At 40.3% G+C, this 19,691-nt stretch overlaps 1 protein-coding gene across 5 annotated transcripts in view; it reads right to left on the bottom strand.

The window, feature by feature from the left end:
- Positions 1 to 19,691, bottom strand: part of Pdxdc1 (pyridoxal dependent decarboxylase domain containing 1) — a 63,067-nt gene that overhangs the window by 1,888 nt on the left and 41,488 nt on the right. For all 5 annotated transcript variants that reach the window (XM_055597735.1, XM_055597736.1, XM_055597739.1 and 2 more), the window contains 9 exons: positions 11,141 to 11,204; positions 8,734 to 8,822; positions 7,134 to 7,239; positions 3,396 to 3,567; positions 2,677 to 2,795; positions 2,258 to 2,379; positions 1,367 to 1,459; positions 1,185 to 1,281; positions 188 to 292 (listed from right to left, as the gene is read on the bottom strand). In XM_055597735.1, the coding sequence (XP_055453710.1) occupies positions 188 to 292; positions 1,185 to 1,281; positions 1,367 to 1,459; positions 2,258 to 2,379; positions 2,677 to 2,795; positions 3,396 to 3,567; positions 7,134 to 7,239; positions 8,734 to 8,822; positions 11,141 to 11,204 (967 nt within the window). The remainder of the gene's footprint in view (positions 1 to 187; positions 293 to 1,184; positions 1,282 to 1,366; positions 1,460 to 2,257; positions 2,380 to 2,676; positions 2,796 to 3,395; positions 3,568 to 7,133; positions 7,240 to 8,733; positions 8,823 to 11,140; positions 11,205 to 19,691) is intronic.

Raw genomic sequence — 19,691 nt, 5'->3', positions numbered from 1 at the left:
GGGATATATCTCAGGTACCTGAATGGTTGTTTCAGTAAAGGGAACAGAATTTTGGATTAAAGAAAACAAAGGAACATAAGGAATAACAAATGAGGAATCTCAACAGCAGGTAGAGTCCATCCCCTAAGTGGAATAGAATTGGTTTTCTTCTATTAATGAGGGTGAACTATGGAGAGTTTTAACCTACCTGGAAGTCTCTGTTTGCTTCGAGTGCCTGAGGGTGTGGGAGGTGGTGTCACTCCTGTACCTTGTACTTTGTAGACATATGTGTATTCTGTGGACTCCAGAGAGCCTGTCAGGAAAAGAAAGGAGTGGGCAAGAGCTCCTGGCACAAGCATCCTAAGATGTCACTTTCCTCAATTGGCTTTGTGTCCTAAGCAGGTCTACCAGCCACTCAGCTCTCCTGAAGCTGCTCACATCTCTCCCCAAATTCCTCTAAGTTCCTGGAATGTTCAGTATGTATGTGCTGGGAAATGCACTTCAGCAAGAGCGAGCAGATGCTCCTGTTAATGGAGGTCTGTTAATGAGGTCTGACAGATAAAACATTCCTTGTTCATGGTGTATCCATGGTGTTCATGGATACAAAGTCTCTTATATCCCGATCTGCCAGCTTCTGCCTCCTTGAATGCTAGGATTATATCCTTGTGCCACCATACCAGGAAAATCTAATGATTTTTGGCTATTCTGAGAATCTAGCCATTATTTTCTGGAGAAGGAACAAAGGAAGGAACATCACAATTTGAGAGCAACTTTTTTTTGGTAGTGTAGGAAAGGCAAATTGGTAATGCTGCTAGTCACTGGTTTAAAATAAAATGTTTAATGCTTTGTGTTATGATCATTAGGTTCCACTTTCAGAAGGAGCCCTGTCCTACTCAGAATACTCAGGAGGGCTTCAGGGAATCAACAATTATGCCAGTGTCCATGGTGCACTGCCCCCAGAAGCCGGCCAGCTGGCCAGGCATGTTCTCATTGATCCAAGGAAGAGCTACTGCAGAGTGTCTACTTGCTTTCTCACTGTTTCAGCAGGAACTGGGAGCATGATGTGGCAGTAGGAGCAGACTGCTTCATTTCAGATTCTTGGCAGAGAATTCAGGGCATGAAAGCATGAACGGCACTAGGAGCTAAAGGGATTTCATTGAAATCTGAAATAACAGATCTAGGCACAGACCACTCAGAAGTCCTACCTGCTGTTAGGTTAAAACTTCTTCCCTTTTGTGAAGCTTGCACTGGAGAAAACCAATTCAGTACGGATCCTACTACAGGGATCTGCCGCAACACACCCTGCAAAATATAACCCTTGTTGAAAATTGCCTGCTGAGCCTGTTCCAGCAAGACACCAGCCTGGAAAGTTCCAATAGGAACCCACCTCTTCCAGAAGTCGTTCCTCATTTGCCTTTTGTAGTTGAACCTGAGCCTCCTGAATCCCCTTCCGAACGACTTCTGTCATGTTCTCTAGGAGCTGCAAAACCAAGAAAGATAATGTTTGTCTAAGCTGCTTGCCCAGGGCCTACAACTGTTTACACAGTCAACAGCATTGGTGACACTTTCCAGAAGTATGTCAGCAACTGGAATTCTGCACTGAAATACCTGAGCAAAAGTTAAATAGAAAATTAAACAAGAGAAGATGAAAGCTCATGCAGACCCAAGCAGATATAACTTGTTGCCTAGCCTCATTTGCCAAAGAGAAATAACTTGTTACGCTCTGAATGTTTTATCAATGAGTAGCCAGCACAGTTTAATGCTGAGCGAAAGTCAGAGTAGCCAAGCCTAGGAAAAACCCAAAGTCTAACCAACAGTGAATGCAGCCAGCTCCTCATTCCTTCCCTACCCCAAAGTGAATTGTAGCACATGCATCTCTGTCTGCATTCAGGCAAGGCTGGGTTGGAATCTGTCCTCTAGCCTTGTAAGCTGTTCTTCCATGCTACCTGACACCTGTGTTGTTTGTCCTTAGGACTAGCTACTTTCAGGAAGTCTCACCTAATGTACTGCAGAACTGAGCAAGTCCCTAAAAGCTCAGCTACTCTAAGCCACAAGCACTTGCTACACTGCTTGGTTGTGCATTGCTCTTCCCCCACACTGCCTGGTGAGGTCAATGGGGGCAGCAACTGTTCAAAGCCACTTGGTATAAGGCCTCATGCCTGGTATAAGACCTAGCTCACAGGAAACCAACATTTGGGAAAGAATGAAAGAAACATATTCCCCCAGTGTCCCATCTCAAACCCAAAAAAGACATAAAACACTGATTAGTTTTACAGACCCTTGAGTTTTCCTCAATTTCCCGGGCTGTGACTGCAATGGTCTCCACGAGCTCAGAAACATCCACATCATCACTTGCCATGCCAATGTAAATGCAGCTCTTCATGCTTTTGTACTCAGGGCCTGGGGGAAGAAAGAGGCAAGGCTGGCTCCCAAGTCCTCAGACCAATTGGAGGCCCAGATCAGGTACTTCCTGACTGTGAGATGATCAAAGGGGCCCACTTCCTTGAAAGAGGAAGAAGACTATGATATAGGAAAGGAAAACTGGGAAGCTACAGAGGGAGGGAGACATTATGAGAGACACTTCACCTTCAGCTGATCTTTAACCAGAGCTCCCCACCTCTGTGGTAATGAAAAGCATCATCCTTAAGCCACTTAGACATGGTCTAGTTCACAGTGACTTAGAAATACTGTTCTTACCCATTTTAAATGTGAGGTCAGATTCCAGTTCATTTAACTTTTTTAGAAGTCCAGTGTGTATTTTTTCCCCTTCTGGATCAGACTTCAAATTGGTGTTATCGTCATTAGCATGCTCATACCTAAAAGTATCAGGCAGCGTTAACAAGTATAAGATTGAGAATCTCTTCAGACAGGTGAAGAGTTTATGTAGGTGGGGCATAAACTTCTAGAGATGAACACTTACAAATGCAAAGAGGAACCATTATGTTATGATTAAAACAATCACCATCTTCAATAACGTCGTAAGACCTCAGACTGGCCCAGGAAACGAGTCGGGGTGTGTGTGTGTGTGTGTGTGTGTGTGTGTGTCTTATGTTTACAAAGAAAAAGGAAACAATGAGAGGAAAGGTGGCCAGAAGACAGTGAGGTCAATATAGCCCTCTCCCTGAAACCAGGCTTACTTATTTGTAACTCTGTACATTCCATATAGTACCCATTTGTCCACCATGTGTTGTCCTTGGGCACTTGTGAATTAGCACAAGCACATGGTACAAAGTGATCCCTGACTCACTGAGCCCAATGGTGGACCAAACTATCTGTCCATATCAGGCCTTTGTAAATACCCAGAGCATCCCAGTGAGGTCTTAGCAAATATATTCCACCTGGATATGTAAGTAACAGGACCCACTTGTGCTTTAATAAAGCAATCCTTCACATCATGTAGCAAGCCAAATCACTACCTGACAACCCCGATTCCAGGCCAGTTGGGGTCATCAACATACAGGAGGCCTGCCATCCCTTCCACCTCCTGCTTGAACTCTTCTCGTAGCTGTAGCGTGCAGGTCAGCACAGGCAGTTTGCTTTGGATGCAGCTGATGAGTTGATCCACATCTTCTCCTCTAGTTCCTAACACTAAAAACACCCACAGAATGGTTGAGAAATAATTCAAGAATGACTTGAATCAGCATGGAGACTCTCTTTTACTACTAACAAGGTCAAAGGTCAAAAGCTCTCCGTATTAGCTGGAAAGTTTTTTGGGTTTTTGTTTTGTTTAGGTTTGTTTTTGTTTTTTTGAGACAGAGACTCACCCTGCAGTTGCGACTGGCCTTTAACTCATGGCAATCCTCCTGCCTCAACTTCCAAAGTAGTGGAACTATGGGCATGAGCTGTTATACCTGACTTAAAAATTTTTTTAAAGTTGTTCCATGTTCCTATGGAAGAATCAGGTGACAAAAACTAACACACTTGGGGCTGGGGCGATAGTTCCTTTGGTGAAGTGCTTGCTGTACAAGCATGATGACCAGAGTTTGGATCCCCAAGGATCATCACACAAAATATTTGGTGTTATGGTATATACTTTTAATCACAGTACTGGGGAAGGGTAGACTAGAGGATCCCTAAAGTCACTGGCCAGCTCAGTGAGCTCCAGGATTAAGCAAAAGACTCTGTTTTAAAAAATATAAGGTGGTCAGAAATAAAAGGCACCTGGTGTCAACCTCTGGCTTCCACATGCACACACAGAAACAAATTTTTAAAGGTTGGGCTGACAGGGCTCAGTAGTAAAGGTGCTTGCCACCAAATCTGACCCCTAAGGCCCACATGGTAGAGAAGTATGAGAGAACAAAGTCCTATAAACCCTCTGACTTCTACATGTACGTGCCCATCCTACACAATGGAAAAAAAAAAAAAGCCATACAAATAATGAAGAAATAAACAACAATTTAACCCAGTTGCTGCTCCAGGGAAATCGGCTGCTTTGTAGAAGCCATTTTCTCACAGAAGGCCTGACTCAGGGTACACGTCTTGTCACAGGTTAAAACTTTAACAAGACAGGGTTTTTTATTTATATGTAGATGGTAACAGAAGGGAATGTTTTGGTGGGTTTCTATCTGAGACATGAGGAAGGGGGCAGGGCGCCTCTCAAGATACACCATGTCATGCCAAGTCAATTTTAGAGGTCTCAGGAATTTGGAGGTATGGGAGTCTTGGAAGTCTACCATCCCTTCTCCTTTGGGCTCACAGGTACTGCCTCGTGTGTTCTCTGCCAGCTTCCAACACTGTCTTCAGGGCTGGAGTAGAGGCTGCCTTTTCTTTGCAGGGCAAATTTTCTCATTTTGAGGAGCTTGGGAAAATTTATTTGCAAAAATGATGACCAAAATCACCAAAACCTTTTTTTTTCTTTTGGTTTTTCATGACAGGGTTTCTCTTTGTAGCCTTGGTTGCCCTGGACTCGCTTTTGTAGGCCAGGCTGGCTTTGAACTCAAAGAGACCTGCCTGCCTCTGCCTCCCTGAGTTCTGGGATTACATGTGTTTCAGCACTTAGGCAGAGGCAGGCAGATCTCTTGAGAATTCAAAACCAACATGGTTTACAGAGTGTTTTAGGCCTGTCAAGGGTATAAAATGTGTCTCTGTTTCAAAGAAAAGAAGCACTGAAAAACTACATATTTACAAGCTACCAGGGTCCTTGTAAATATGTATCTTGATACATGGACAAACCATGAAAGATCAAATCTGGGAAAAGACTATCTCTTCAAGTATTTACCATTTCTTTGTGGAGAAGATATTCAATGTCTTCTAATAGCTTTTTAGTGCACTACTGTTAACCTCTCGTCATCTACCATGCAACAGAACAAAGAGCTTGTTTTTCTTGTCTATCTTGTTTCTCTTGTCTAGCTGTTGTTTTATTAGTGACCGAAAAGACGCATCCCATCTTCTGTTTTTTTATTTCACAACTTCAACTACACTGTTCTATGCAATGTCTAAAACAGTGGCTCTACTCTATTAGAATCCCCAAGGCAACTTTTAAAAGTGTCAGTGTCTAAGAACTTCTGGAGGGTGACATGACAGACGTTATGGAAACTGTGCCCCTTCCCTATAATTTGTCTTACACATTTTCATCTTTCATTATGCGTATAAAAACATATTACACACCTTAAACATATACTATTGAATATCTACTATCAAAGATGCAAAAAACTAAAATAAAAGCATGCCTAAGCTCCATTCCATGACATAGTGTCAGAACTCTGGAGGTAGCATGGCTGCTGATAGGTTGGTTGGTTTGTGCTGGGGGGGAGGTCTTTTTATTGAAAAAAAAAAAAAATTGATCATGTTTTCCTCCTAATGCCTCCAGATCCTCTCACCTCCCTACCCATACATCTTTATGTTCTCTTTCAAAACAAATAAAAGCAAAAATGAGAGGAAAAAAAAAAAACCCCAAAAAACTGTCCCCTCCACCACAAATAATTAAAATCAAAACCAACAAAAGATCAATAAGAAAAAAAATTCAAAACAAACCAAAAGGGAATCCAATGTTCACAAAGATACCACTGTTTTGAATTTGTTTTGTGTTGGCCAATTACTTGCTGGCACGTGAAGTGTAGCTGATGCTGGTTTTCCTTTTGCCAGCAGGTACCTATTTTATTGTGAAGGAGGTGGGGACAGGTGTAACAAAAGATTTAGTTTCTTTAAAAAACTCAGTTATCTTATATAAACATGTTTTTGTTTTAAACTCAAGCTGTGGGATTTGGGGCTTTACTTAACCCACAGCAGATACTAGCTTTGTTTGGCTCGGGAAGGGATGTGAGCTTTGCCAGCTGCATTTAGTTTAATTCTGAGGACTCTGAGAGGGTATATAAATACCACAGTCCAGAGAGAGGAAGAGGCTGCTTTGGAGATACAGTCAAAGGAAGAAGGCGGCTGCTGGTTCATTGAACTGCTGGATATTCTGAAGCCTGAGATTGGTATTACCCCAAAGAACCCTACTACACTAACAGCTGGAGGTAGCTAAAGAGAACTATGCCCCCTCTCCCTTCTAACTTTCTCTCCTACCTATGGTCAGGGGGTTGGAAGGGCATAAGAGGTATAAGAAACCAAAATAAAAAGAGTAAAATAAAGGCAGCAACAGATACGAATCCCCTGTGTCTACTTACACTCTCAGTACTGGGACCCTGTTTGACTTGAACCTGTGCAGGTTTTGTGCATACTGCCACACACCATCTGTGAGTGCTGAAAGATTTTAAAGCTCCACAGGTTACTCACATGTACACCTGGACATGAGAAGTAACCAAAATCAAAAACTGAAATACACATGACAGGAATTCAGTGGTTCCATATGTCTCACACTCTTACTGAGATGTTATTTACTGAAACATAAATTTAGCCTGAAAGAAAAGCTTCTTCAGCTGAGAGTGGTGGTGCAAGCCTTTAATCCCAGTGCTGAAGGCAGAGGCAAGCGGATCTCTGTGAGCTCAGAAATAGCCAACCTAGCCTATAGTTTCAGGACAGATAGGGTGGTTACATGGTGAAACCCTGAAAAATCGAAAAAGAAAAGAAAACCTCCTTCAAAGAGTGATTCTGCAAACTCCAGAAGAGCGGAATATCCTAAGAGAAACCTAATCATCCAACTGCTGGCCATCAGCAGATATGATGGAACTGTTTTTGCTCTAGCCACAGGGGCAGAGCTGCAATTGCCTTACCTGCTGCGGTCATCAAAGGGCTGAATCGCACACATGTGCCATCTACCTCCAGGTCTATGACAGTGAGGCCACACGTAGGCACCAACTGTTTTAACTGTTCTCCTAGCTATAGGGAAAAGGAGAGAGAACATTCCTGCAACAGTGGACTTAAATAACCTCACCACCCACCCTCATCCCCTCATCGCAGACTTAAGCGGCTTCTGGAGCTAGTTCCCCTTATTTTTTAGGGTATTTTTCAATACTTAGCAGCAATTTCTTGTTTCCAGTACTGGGAAGAGAACCCAGGGAACTTTGCCCATCCTCTTCCAATTATCAGTTCATTTTATGTTATTCCAAATACAAATTCATTTTAGAAAAACATGCAATACAGTTAAGCCAAAAATATGAAGTAAAAATGACCTGCAACATACTATCTAACACTTGACTGTTGACATCTGATTTATTTCTCAGGGTCTTTTCTCTGCGTTTATAACAAAACATGGTATTCTATACACTTGAGAAATCTACTCTTTTTCTTTGTATGTGTGCATGAAGGCACACATTTGTGTGTGCGCATGAGTATGTGGAGGTCAGAGATCAATGCTGGGTTCTTCCTCAGTCACTCTCCCACCTTACTTTCTGAGACAAGGCCTCTCATCACTGACACTGTAGCTTATCAATTTGTTTATACTGTCAGTTCTGTGAACTCCCAGAGCTTTTTTTCTCTGCCTTCCTAGTGCTAGATTGTAGGCATGTTGCTGTGCGTGCCTGGCTATTTCTTTTACATTAATGCTGGAAATCTGAACTCAGGTATTCATGCTTGTATAAGCTCCTTACCACAGAGCCACCTAACAAGCCCAAATAACCTGCATTTTTTCCATCTAATTTGTGCTGATCATTGTCCATCTGTTTTAAATATCTGGCTATAGGTTTATAATATCTGTTTTGAATGACACTGTATGAATGTATTATATCTTATTCACTAGAGCCCAGGAAATGATACTCCTGTGAACATCTTTACCCTATTAAGAACACTTAAAAATTCTAAAATCTGGAGGTACTATACTTCAATGTCCAGAAAGCTATTAGAGCAGAATGCTGGCCTACTTTGCCTGTTGGCCACAGGTTCTCAGGGGACACCTTTTCCTTCTGATGTACTCTTTTGTTTTGTTTTTGAGACAGGGTCTTACTATGGAGCTTTGGCTGTCCTGAGACTTACTATGTAGACTAGGTTGGCCTCAAACTCGCAGAGATCCACCTGCCGCTGCCTCACAAATGCTGGGATTAAAGGTGTGTGCCACCATGCCCAGCTTTTAGACACTTTCTTCCTGCCCAAAGCAGAGGTACTATTGTGAGCCAGGCTTTATGTGCTATTTTATTGTCTTATATAGCAATTAGGAAATGGTCACAGAAGGAAAGTGAGGGGTTTGCTAGGTGACAGTGTCTGAGGTAATGATCTGATTCAGAAGAGAATAACCCTGGTGTATTCTCTTCCTGTGAAGATATGAAGTTCCTTCCTGTGGATATGACTAACTACACATGACCATGTTAGAGCAGGTGTGAGGCAAGGTGACACTGTTCCAGATGTAAAGAAGAAAAAGTAAACAGCAGCTATCTTTACCCAGCGGTTCAGTGCATCAAAGGAGTGTCTCTCTCGGCCAACTGCTGCAGGTGATATGTTGGATACAGTGACAGCTTTAAACGCTGGATCTGAGGCCAAACACAGAAGGGATTCACTCCCAGAAACAAGACTACAATAAACATTACAACTCAATCCCATTTCATGCAGATGCCAATGTGAACCCTTAAGAATAGCATCATATATTAATGAAATCAAAATGTCTGAAAGATCAATGTCCTATAGTTTTCTGATGAACTAAGTAACTTCTCAATACATTGAATAGTTTTTGTTTGTTTGTTTGTTTCTGGTTTTCAAGACAGGGCTTCTCCTGTAGCCTTCCCTATCCTGGAACTTGCTCTTGTAGACCAGGCTGGCCTCAAACTCAGAAAGTACCTGCCTCCACCTCCCAAGTGCTGGGTTTAAAGGCATGCACCACTACTGCCTGACTTAGAATTTCTTAGATTCTTAATTTTCTTTTTTAAAAAATTTGCTTTCAACACTAGCTTGGTGGTGCACATCTACAGTCTCAACCTTTGGTGAAGCTAAGGCCAGACGGTTGTTTTTAATTCAAGGCCAGCCAGGGCCCCAGGAGAAAACAAAACAAAAACAAAGAGCGAAAGTTTGCTTTCAAGGAACTTCAAAAGAAAACAAAAAAATGTAAATATGCCATAAAGAGAACAAAAATCACTATATATCAAGCCAAAACCATTGAAGAAAGGTGGGGCTCTGGCAGAGGGGAAGGTGGGCATTTAGTGGAAACAGTAATAAGAAGTAGAGGGATTCTGAAGCAGGACTGCTACAGGTTTAAAGCTAGCCCAGTCTACAGAGTGAGAGCTTGTCTCAAAGAAAAATGAGAAAGAAAACAATGAAGGGTTATGTAGGGACAGATGAAGGGACATTTGAGGCAGAAAGAACAGCAGTGCCACAGCAACATGCAAGGAAAGAGCAGTGTGTTTTAAGAAAAAGGCAAAGACCATTTTGACCAAAGCACAATGAGCAGAAGGAAGCAGGGATCAGAAAAGAGGCAGAGCCCTGTGGGCACAGTATAAAGCCCTGGACTTGACTCAGCTGTAAAATCAAGATGCTGATGGCTATGAGCAGGCTTATGTGACTTGTAATGTTCACTCATTGTCATGCAGAGTTGCTTGGAGGGGACTATGTGCAATGTGGGAATGTCAGTGTCATCTAGATGAAAACTAATGTGCCTTGGAGTAGGCTGGTGGCATGTTTGTCATTCTTTTCTTTACCTTCCCTTCCTTTCTTTTTCTTGTAGTATTGAGGATTAAAACTACTGCCATTTGTATGCTAGAAACTGCTCTATCCCCAACATGGTCCATTCTTGTTTTTTGTTTTGTTTTTGTTTCTGAGACAGGGTTTCTATATAGGTAGCCTTGGCTGTTATGGAACTCACTTTGTAGACCAGGCTGGCTTCGAACGTACAGAGATTTGCCTGCCTCTGCTTTCCCGAGTGCTGGGATTAAAGGTGTGTGTTAACACACTGGCAGGTCCCTTTAAAAAGAGAGATTTTTTTTTTTTTTTTTTTTGAGTCAGGGTTTCTCTGTGTTGCCCTGACTGTTCTAGAACTTGATCTCAAACTCAGAAATCGCCTGCCTCTGTCCTCTGGTGCTGGGATTATAAGTGTGTGCTACTTACCAGGCTATAACAGATTCTTAATCCCAGTACTCAGGAGGCATAGGCAGGGGGATTGTTAGTTTGAGGCCAACCTGTTTTATATCGCAAGTTTCAGGCTAGCCAGAATGAGAATAAAGAAGGGGAGGAAAGGGGGGAGAAAGAGCGAGAGGGGAGAAGGGGATACAGGAGACAGACATACTAGGTCACTCTTGGATCTATCCTCCTAAATCAAAACACTAGAGAAGTAGTGCTACAAATCTTAGGGGATAAAAACTTAACAGAATAGCAGGGTTAATGCCCTAACACTTTTTCTTCACTACATAATTCCTAAAAACATGTCTAGAAATGCACTTCTTTATTTACATTTATAAAAAAGTCATTCTCCTTATAAAGCAATTTTGAGAACAAAATACAGGTACTCTATGTACAAAGCACTATGTACTCTAGCTAGCTCAGCAAGGCTGTGTGATGGTATTTGGGAGTCCTTGGTTTAGTTACAGGCACTGAGAACTAGCATGCTTGCTTGTGGAAACTGTTATACTTTTCTATAATGACTGAAGATTTTAGAACATATAACCACCTATTTAATTTCATATGATATTAAGTTTAAACACACACACATTTTGGTTTTTCAAGACAGAAACTCACTCTATAGACTAGGCTGGCCTCAAATTCACAATGATCTACCTCTGCCTCGCAAGCAGTGAGATTAAAAGCATGCACCACTGCACCTGGCACCAATTTTTTTTTTTTTTTTTTTTTTTAAATCACCTACCTGAGTCTGGTAATTCCTGGAAAAATCTGAACACCACTACTGGAGAACTGAGCTCATCTTCAACCTGCAAAAAGGAAGTGTGCTGTTACCACACTGAAGACAGGGCAGAACATCAACAGGATGGGAGGGTATCTTTGGAAAGAAGATAGGCAGAATTGCTGCTTGTATACAAATATGTTAAAAAAGCAAAACGGCTGCAACGAGGTGACCAATAAAAATGATGCTTCCTTACTCTCTTGACCCAACAAACCCTATGAAGTCATGCAAAACAGCAACCTTTAAAAAAAAAAAAAAAGTGTACAAGTGTTTTGCCTGCATGTATGCATTTCAACCAATCTGTGCCTGGTACCCACAGAGGCCAAAAAAGAATACTGGATACCCTGGAACTAGAGTTACAGACAGTTGTGAGCCACTATATAGGTACTGAAAACAAAACCTGGGTCCTCTGCAAGAGCAAGTGTTTCTAACACAGAGACATCTTTCCAGCCTAAATCAGGAACTTTTTATACTCAGGAATTTGAAAAAAACTAACAAAAAGATCTTTCATTATTTTTTTTTTATTATCTTTTAGAACAGGACTAAAGTCCTTCTGGCAATGTACATACCAGGAGCCTAAATCATACTGGTGTATTGTCAGACAATATATTTCCTAATTGATCACAATGCTCACTACGTAACACTGACATGATGTACTTTCCGATTTACATACAGCTCACCATCAGGCTTTACCATACAACCATAGTATACAACCAAGCAGCAATACCTGTAGCAGGTTCTCTGGTAGTTTTGTTGGGGGCAGCTCTGGGGATGCTTTCTTTCAGTTTATCAGTTGTAATCTATCACTGCAGCCATGAATCCTAGGTACCAAACTGTGCTGCAGCTGATAAACTCACTTGTAGGACTGCTTAAAGACAAGCAGCAGCTGGCCCATCAACTTTTTTTTAGGTTATTGTTTTGAGAGTCAGAATTTCATTGTGTAGCGCTAGCTGGCTTGGAACTCAGTATGTAGACCAGCCTGGCCTTGAAATTGGAGAAATCTTCCTGCTTCTGTCTTCCAACTGCTGGGATTAAAGGTGTGTACAACCAGGCCTGGCATATAAACACTTTAAGGAGATACGTGGATGAGAGTCTGCTCAGGCGACTATTTAAATTTACTAATTATTTACTGAGCTGGTACTTATATTAAAATGCTTTTACATCTGTCATCTCTAACTTTCACATAAATAAAATTATTAATACCTTTAAGGGAATAAGGATTTATTGTTTAAGTAGAATAGGTTACGTTCCATAAGCAAGAAGGAACTAAAAAGGTGGCAAAACAGAAGGACCTGGACATATGTCTTGCAGACTCTAAGAGTCCACAGAGGCCAGCCCAGACTATTATGCCCAGCAAAACTTTCAATCACCATGGATGGAGAAAACAAGCATGACAAAGTCAAATTTAAACAACATCCATCCACAAATCCAGCCCTTAAAGAAGATACTAGAAGGAAAACTCCAACCAAAGGAGGTTAACTATACCCTATAAAAACAGAAAAGAATCTCACATCAATGCACACATACTAACAACAACAAAATAAAAGGAATTGACAATCATTGGTCATTAATATTCTCAATATCAATGGACTCAATTCCCCAATAAAAAGACACAGGCTGGGCTGAAGAGATGGCTCAGTGGTTAAGAGTGCTATCTGGGGTTAGAGAGATGGCTCAGAGATTAAGAGCACTGACTGTTCTTCCTCAAGGTCCTGAGTTCAATTCCCAGCAACCACATGGTGGCTCAGAACCATCTATAATGAGACCTGGCCTGCATGTGTGGACACTGTATACATAATAAATAAATAAGACTTAAAAAAAAAAAAAAGAATGCTGTCTGCCCTTCCAAAGGACCCGGGTTAAATTCCCAGCACCCATATGGCAGCTCACAACTGTTTGTAACACCAATTCCAAGGGATCTGACACCTTCACATCAATGTACATAAAATAGAAATTAGATAAATTATTTTTTTTAAAAAGACACATGCTAAAAGAATGAATGTGAAAACAAAATCTATCCTTCTATTGCATACAAGAAACATACCTCACCTTCAAAGATAGGCATTATCTCAAAGTAAAGGCTAGAAAAAGATTTTCTAAGCAAATGGAGCCAAGAAACAAGCTGGTGTGGCTATTATAATACCTAATAAAAGAGACTTTCAATCAAAATTAATTAAACAAGAAGGGGAAAGACACTTCATACTCAAAGGAAATGACATCTCTCAAGATGACATCTCAGTTCTTAACATCTACGCCCCAAACACAACGGCACTCATATTTGTAAAAGAAACATTACTAAAACTTAAATCACACATGGAACCTCACATATAAATAGTGGGAGACATCAATATCCCACTCTTTCCAATGGACAGGTCATCCAGACAAAAAACAGAGCTAAAAGACACTACGAACCATATGACCCTAACAAATACCTACAGAACATTTCATCCAAACACCTCATTTTCAACACCTCATGGAACTTTATCTAATACTGACCACATACTTGGTCATGAAGCAAGTCTCCAGAGATACAAGAAAACTGAAATAACTCTCTGTATCCTATTAGGTCACCATGGATTAAACTTGGATACTAACAGCAGAAACAACAAAAAGCCTACAAATTCACAGAAGGTGAACAACTCTACTGAATGACTACGGTGTCAAGGCAGAAATAAAGAAAAAAAATAAAGACTTTCTAGAATTTAATGAAATATACAATATACCCAAACTTACGGAACACAATAAAAGTGGTACTACGAAAAAAGTTTATAACACAAAACAAAACAAAAACCTGGAGAGCTCATACTAGCAACTTAACAGCATACCTGAAAGCTCTAGAACAAAAACAAGCAAACACACCCAAGAGAAATAGACAATAGGAAATAATCAACTGAGGGCTGATGTCAATAAAATAGAAACAAAGAGAACAATGCAAAGAATCAATGAAACAAAGAATTGGTTCTTTGAGAACAAGATAGACAATACCTTATTCAAATTTAACAGAGAGAGAATATTCAAATTAACAAAATCAGAAATGAACCTGGAGGTGGTTGCACATGCTTTTAATCCGAGCACTCAGGAGGCAGAGATAGACGTATCTCTGAGTTTGTGGTCAGCCTGGTCTACAAAGCAAGCCTAGGATAGCCAGGGCTACACAAAGAAACTCTGTCTCGAAGAAACAAAGATCAAAACAAAACAAAACAAAATTAGAAATGAAAAGGGGGACATAACAACAGACACCGAAGAAATCCACAGCATCATTAGATGATATTTCAAAACACTGTTATTCTACAAAATTAGAAAATCTAAAAGAAATGGTTAGTGGAATCTTGATCAATATCACTTACCAAAATGAAATCAAGATCAGATAAATAATTTAAATATATCTATAACTCCTAAGAAAATAGAAACTGTCATTAAAAGTCTCCCAACCTCCCAAAAAGCCCAGGGCCAGGCAATTTTAGGGCAAAATTCTACTAGACGTTCAAAGAAGAGCTAATACCAATACTTTTCAAATTATTCCACAAAAGAGAAATGAAGGAACATTGCCAAATTCATTTTATGATGTCACAGTAACCCTGATACCCAAACCATACAAAGATTAAACAAAGAAAGAGAATTACAGATCAATTTCCCTCATGAACATTGATGCAGAAATAGTTAATAAATTACTCTCAAACCAATTCCAAGATCACATTAAGAAGATTATTCACCATGATCAAGTAAGCTTCTTGCCTGAGATGCAGGAATGGTTCAAATATGAAAATCAGTAAATATAATCCACCATATAAAGAAACTGAAAGAAAAAAACAACCACATAATCATCTCATTAGATTCTGAAAAAGCCTCTGACAAAATCCAATACCCCTTCATGATACATGTCTTGGAGAGATCAGGGATACAGGGGACATAATAAACATAATAAAGGCAATTTACAAGAAGCCAATAGCCAACATCAAATTAAATATAAAGAAACTCAAAGCAAGCTGGGTGGTCCTTTAATCCCAGCATTAGGAAAGCAGAAGCAGGCCAATCTAAGCCAGCCTGGTCTTCAGAGGAAGCTTCTGGACAGCCAACTCTACACAGAGAAACCCTGTCTTGAAAAAAAAAAAGAAAGGCAAAGCAATTCCACTAAACTTAAAAACAACACAAGGCTGCACATTTTCTCCATATCTATTCAGTAGAGAACTTGAAGCTCTAGCTAATACAGTAAACAATTGAAGGGGATACAAGTTCTAGCTAATACAGTAAACTCAAGGGGATACAAATCAGAAAGGAAGAAGTCAAAGAATTGCTATTCGTAGATGATATGATAATATATATAAGTGACCGCAAAAATTCTACCTGCAATTGATAAACATCTTGAGCAAAGTGGCTAGATATAACTAAAAATAAAAATAAATCAGTAGCCCTCCTCTATACAAGTGACAAGTGGGCTAGGAAAGAAATCAGAGAAAGAACACCCTCTATAATAGCCATAAATAATGCAAAATTGTTAAAGTAACTCTAACCAAGCAAGTGAAAAGCCTGTATGACAGTAACTTCAAGTCTTTGAAGAGCAAAATTGAAGATATTAGAAAATTAAAAGACCTCCCATGCTAATGGATTAGTAGGATTCACACAGTAAAAAAGGACATCTTACCAAAAGCAAGCTATAGATTCTTTTGCAATCCTTATCAAAGTTCCAACACAATTCTTTACAGACCTTAAAGAAAATTCTCAACTTCATATAGAAAAGGAAAAACAAACAAACAAAAACGCCAGAATATCTAAAGTAATCCAAAAGAATTTCTGGAGGTATTATCATCCCTGATTTCAAGCTGTACTACAGAGCTAATTCTCAACTTCATATAGAAAAGGAAAAACAAACAATAAACAAACAAACAAACAAACACTCTAGAATATCTAAAGCAATCCAAAAGAATTTCTGGAGGTATTACCAGCCCTGGTTTCAAGCTGTACTACAGAGCTTTAGAAATAAAAACGGCATGGTATTGGCATAAAAACAGACAAGTTGATCAACGGACTCAAACTGAAGACCAAGATGTAAATCCACACACCTATGGACACCTGATTTTTAATAAAGAAGCCAGAAGTATACAATGGAAAAAAAGAAAGCATCTTCAACAAATAGTATCTAACTGGATGTCAGCATGTAGAAAAATGCAGATAGAGCCATATCTATCACCCTGCATAAAACTTAAGTCCAAGTGGATCGAAGACATCAACATAAAACTAGACATATTCAATCTATCAGAGGAGAAAGTAGGGAAGAGCCTTGAACTCATTGGCACAGGAGACAAGTTCCTGAACAGAATACCAACAGCTCAGGCACTAATAAATGGGGCCTCATGATACTGTCAATAGGACAAAATGGCAGCCTACAGAAAAGTAAAAGATATTCATCAACTCCACATCTCACAGGCTAATATCAAAAATATATACAGAGTTCAAGAAACTATACATTAACAAACCAAATAATCCAATTAAATATGGGGTACAGATCTAAACAGAATTCTCAACGGAAGAATCTCAAATGGCTGAGAAGCACTTGAAGAAACATTCAACATCCTTTCTTTCTCTTTAAAAAAAAAAAAAGATTTATTTATTTATACATAGAAGCACTCTATTTGCACGTATGCCTTCATGACAGAAGAGAGCATCAGATCCTATTACAGATGGTTGTGAACCACCATGTGGTTGCTGGGAATTGAACTCAGGACCTCTGGAAGAGCAGACAGTGCTCTTAACCAGTGCTCTTAACCACTGAGTCATCTCTCCAGCCCCCTCTTTTTTTTTTTTTTTAAGATTTATTTATTATTTATACAATGTTCTGCCTGCAGGCCGACACCAGATCTCACTATAGATGGTTGTGAGTCACCATGTGGTTGTTGGGAATTGAACTCAAGACCTTTGGAAGAACAGCCAGTGTTCTCAACCTCTGAGCCATCTCTCCAGCCTAAAAATTTTTTTTTGTTTTTCTTTTCTTTCCTTCTTTTTCTTCTTTCTTTCTCTCTTTCAGACTTATTTATACGAGCAACAACCTTAGCCATCAATGAAATGTAAATCAAAATGACTCTGAGATTCCATCCTATACCTTTCAGAATGGCTAAGATCAAAATAAAGTGACAACACATGCTGGATGTAGAGCAAGGGGAACACTCCTTTATTGCTGGTGGGAGTGCAAACTTGTACAGCCACTTTGCAAATGAATATTGCAGTTTCTCAGAAAATTGGGAATCCATCTAACCCAAGACCCCACTCTCCTGGGCATAACACTCCATCGTATTACAAGGACACTTGATCAACTATATTCACAGCAGCTTTATTCTTAATAGACAGAAACTAGAAACAACAGATGTCCCTCAACTGAAGAATGGATAAAGAAAAGGTGTTACATTTATACAATGGAGTATTACCCAGCTATTAAAAAAAAATAACATAAAATTTGCAGGCAAATGGATGGAACTAGAAAAAAATTATCCTGAATGAGGTTAACTCAGAATCAGAAACACAAACATACTTATAAGTGGATATTATCTACAAAGGATAATCACGTTACAATCCACAGACCCAGAGAGGCTAAATAAGTATCAAAAAGTTCTCAAGGGGGACACATCAATCTCTCTGGGAAGGGGAAATAGAATAGATTTTGCATGGGAACTGGGGGTGCATGGGGATGGGAAGAGGTATATGGTGGTGGAGTAGGAAGGAGGGAGAGAGTACTGGGAGAAATGTCTGGAATTAGGGGACATTTCGGGGGTAAGGTAACTCAGAAATCTATGAGGGTGACCCTAGCAAAGATTCCTAGTATTAGGGGGTTGGGGAAAGAGTCCTGTTCAGAGGCCTGAACTGGCCGTCTCCTGTAACCAGGCAAGGCTTCTAGTAGAGGGATTAGGACACCTACCCAGCCACAAACCTTTGAGCTACAATTTTGACCTGCCTGCAATATGTGCTGGGGTAAAGATGGCATAGATCTAATGGGGATTGGTCCAGCTTGAGACCCATGCCAGGAACCACACACTGGATTGCACAGACTTAGAACCAAACACGACTGGCTTAAAAAAAAAAGTTAATGAAATGATTCCTAATGATACTCTGCTGTGCTCATAGACTGGAGCCTAGTTTAATAGTCAGGCTTCAACCAGCAGCTGTTGGAAACAGATGCAGAGACCCACAGCCAAACATTAGGCAGAGCTCGGGGAATTCTCCAGGAGAGAGGAAGGATTGTAGGAGTCAGAAGTCAAGGACACCAAAAGAAAATGGCCCACAGAATCAACTAATTAGGGTCATAGGGGCTCAAAGACACTGAATCAACAATTAAGGAACCTGTATGGATCTGACCTAGGTCCCTCCCATATATGTTATGATTGTATAGGTAGTTCTTATGGGACTCTGAAAATGAGGGAAGGCACTTGGTCTTATTGCAATTTGATATGCCATATATGGTTGATATCCCTGGGAGGCCTGCCCTTTTCTGAAGGGCAACAGAGGAGCAGATCTGTGGAAGAGGGGAAGGGACTGGGAGGAAAGGAGGAAGGGGAACTGTGGTTGGGATGTAATATATGAGAGAAGAATTTAAAAAAGTCAACTCCACAGAAAAAAACAATAACAAAACAAAACAAAGAAGATAGAAAATAAAACCTACCAACCAACCAAACAACAAAAAAGCAGCAGCACCCCTGCTGCTGTAAGCATAAGCTAAGCTGCATGGACAGGGAGAAGGAATGGTTGTGGACCTTGGCTTTGTGGTTGTGGTCATATATATTATATATATGTTTTTTTAAAGATTTTTTTATTTATTATGTGTAGAGTCTTCTGCTTGTATGTGTACCTTCATGCCAGAAGAGGGTACCAGATCTCATCATAGATGGTTGTGAGCCACCATGTGGTTGCTGAGAATTGAACTCAAGACTTCTAGAAGAGCAGTCACCTCTGAGCCATCTCTCCAAACTTGAGGTCCTACATTTTAATGGCTATGTGATGGATAGAAAATTCACACAAAGCCTTTATGAAGCGTCTGTAGGAAAAGAAATAATACTCTGTGTGTGTGTGTGTGTGTGTGTGTGTGTGTGTGCGCGCGTGTAAGCTTGGGTAAAAATAAGTTCAATAAAGAAGAAAAAAAGGAAAGGGAATCAAGTGATGTATGTCTTGTGTGATCTTAGGGTGCTGAGGGAAAGGCTTCTATTTGAACTAAGATCTGAAAGCTCCCAATCCAGTCAAGAGAATAAGTGGGGAGCAGTGATTTCCAGATAGCAGGAACAAAGGAGAGTGTTGTGAGGATTAAAGAAACAATGTAGAAAAGGTACTGGGTAGTATGTATGGTAACTGTTAGTTAGAAGTCACCCACAGTAGCTGTGACAGTTGATGACTGACATGCTACTATGTCTTGTGTTGTTTGCTGATCATACATCCCTCACTGAGGAAATGGCCATTGAAACGAATGGCTGGAAGAAGGCTGGGTTCTGTGTAGTCTTACAAAGACACTTGAAAAGAACTGAGGTTAAGGGAAGAC

Source organism: Psammomys obesus, unplaced genomic scaffold (genome assembly GCF_907164565.1).
Source record: "Psammomys obesus unplaced genomic scaffold, mPsaObe1.curated_primary_1811, whole genome shotgun sequence".
NCBI lineage: Eukaryota > Metazoa > Chordata > Mammalia > Rodentia > Muridae > Psammomys > Psammomys obesus.
Note: the sequence above shows the minus strand (reverse complement) of the source record. Positions and strands in the feature narration are given on the sequence as shown.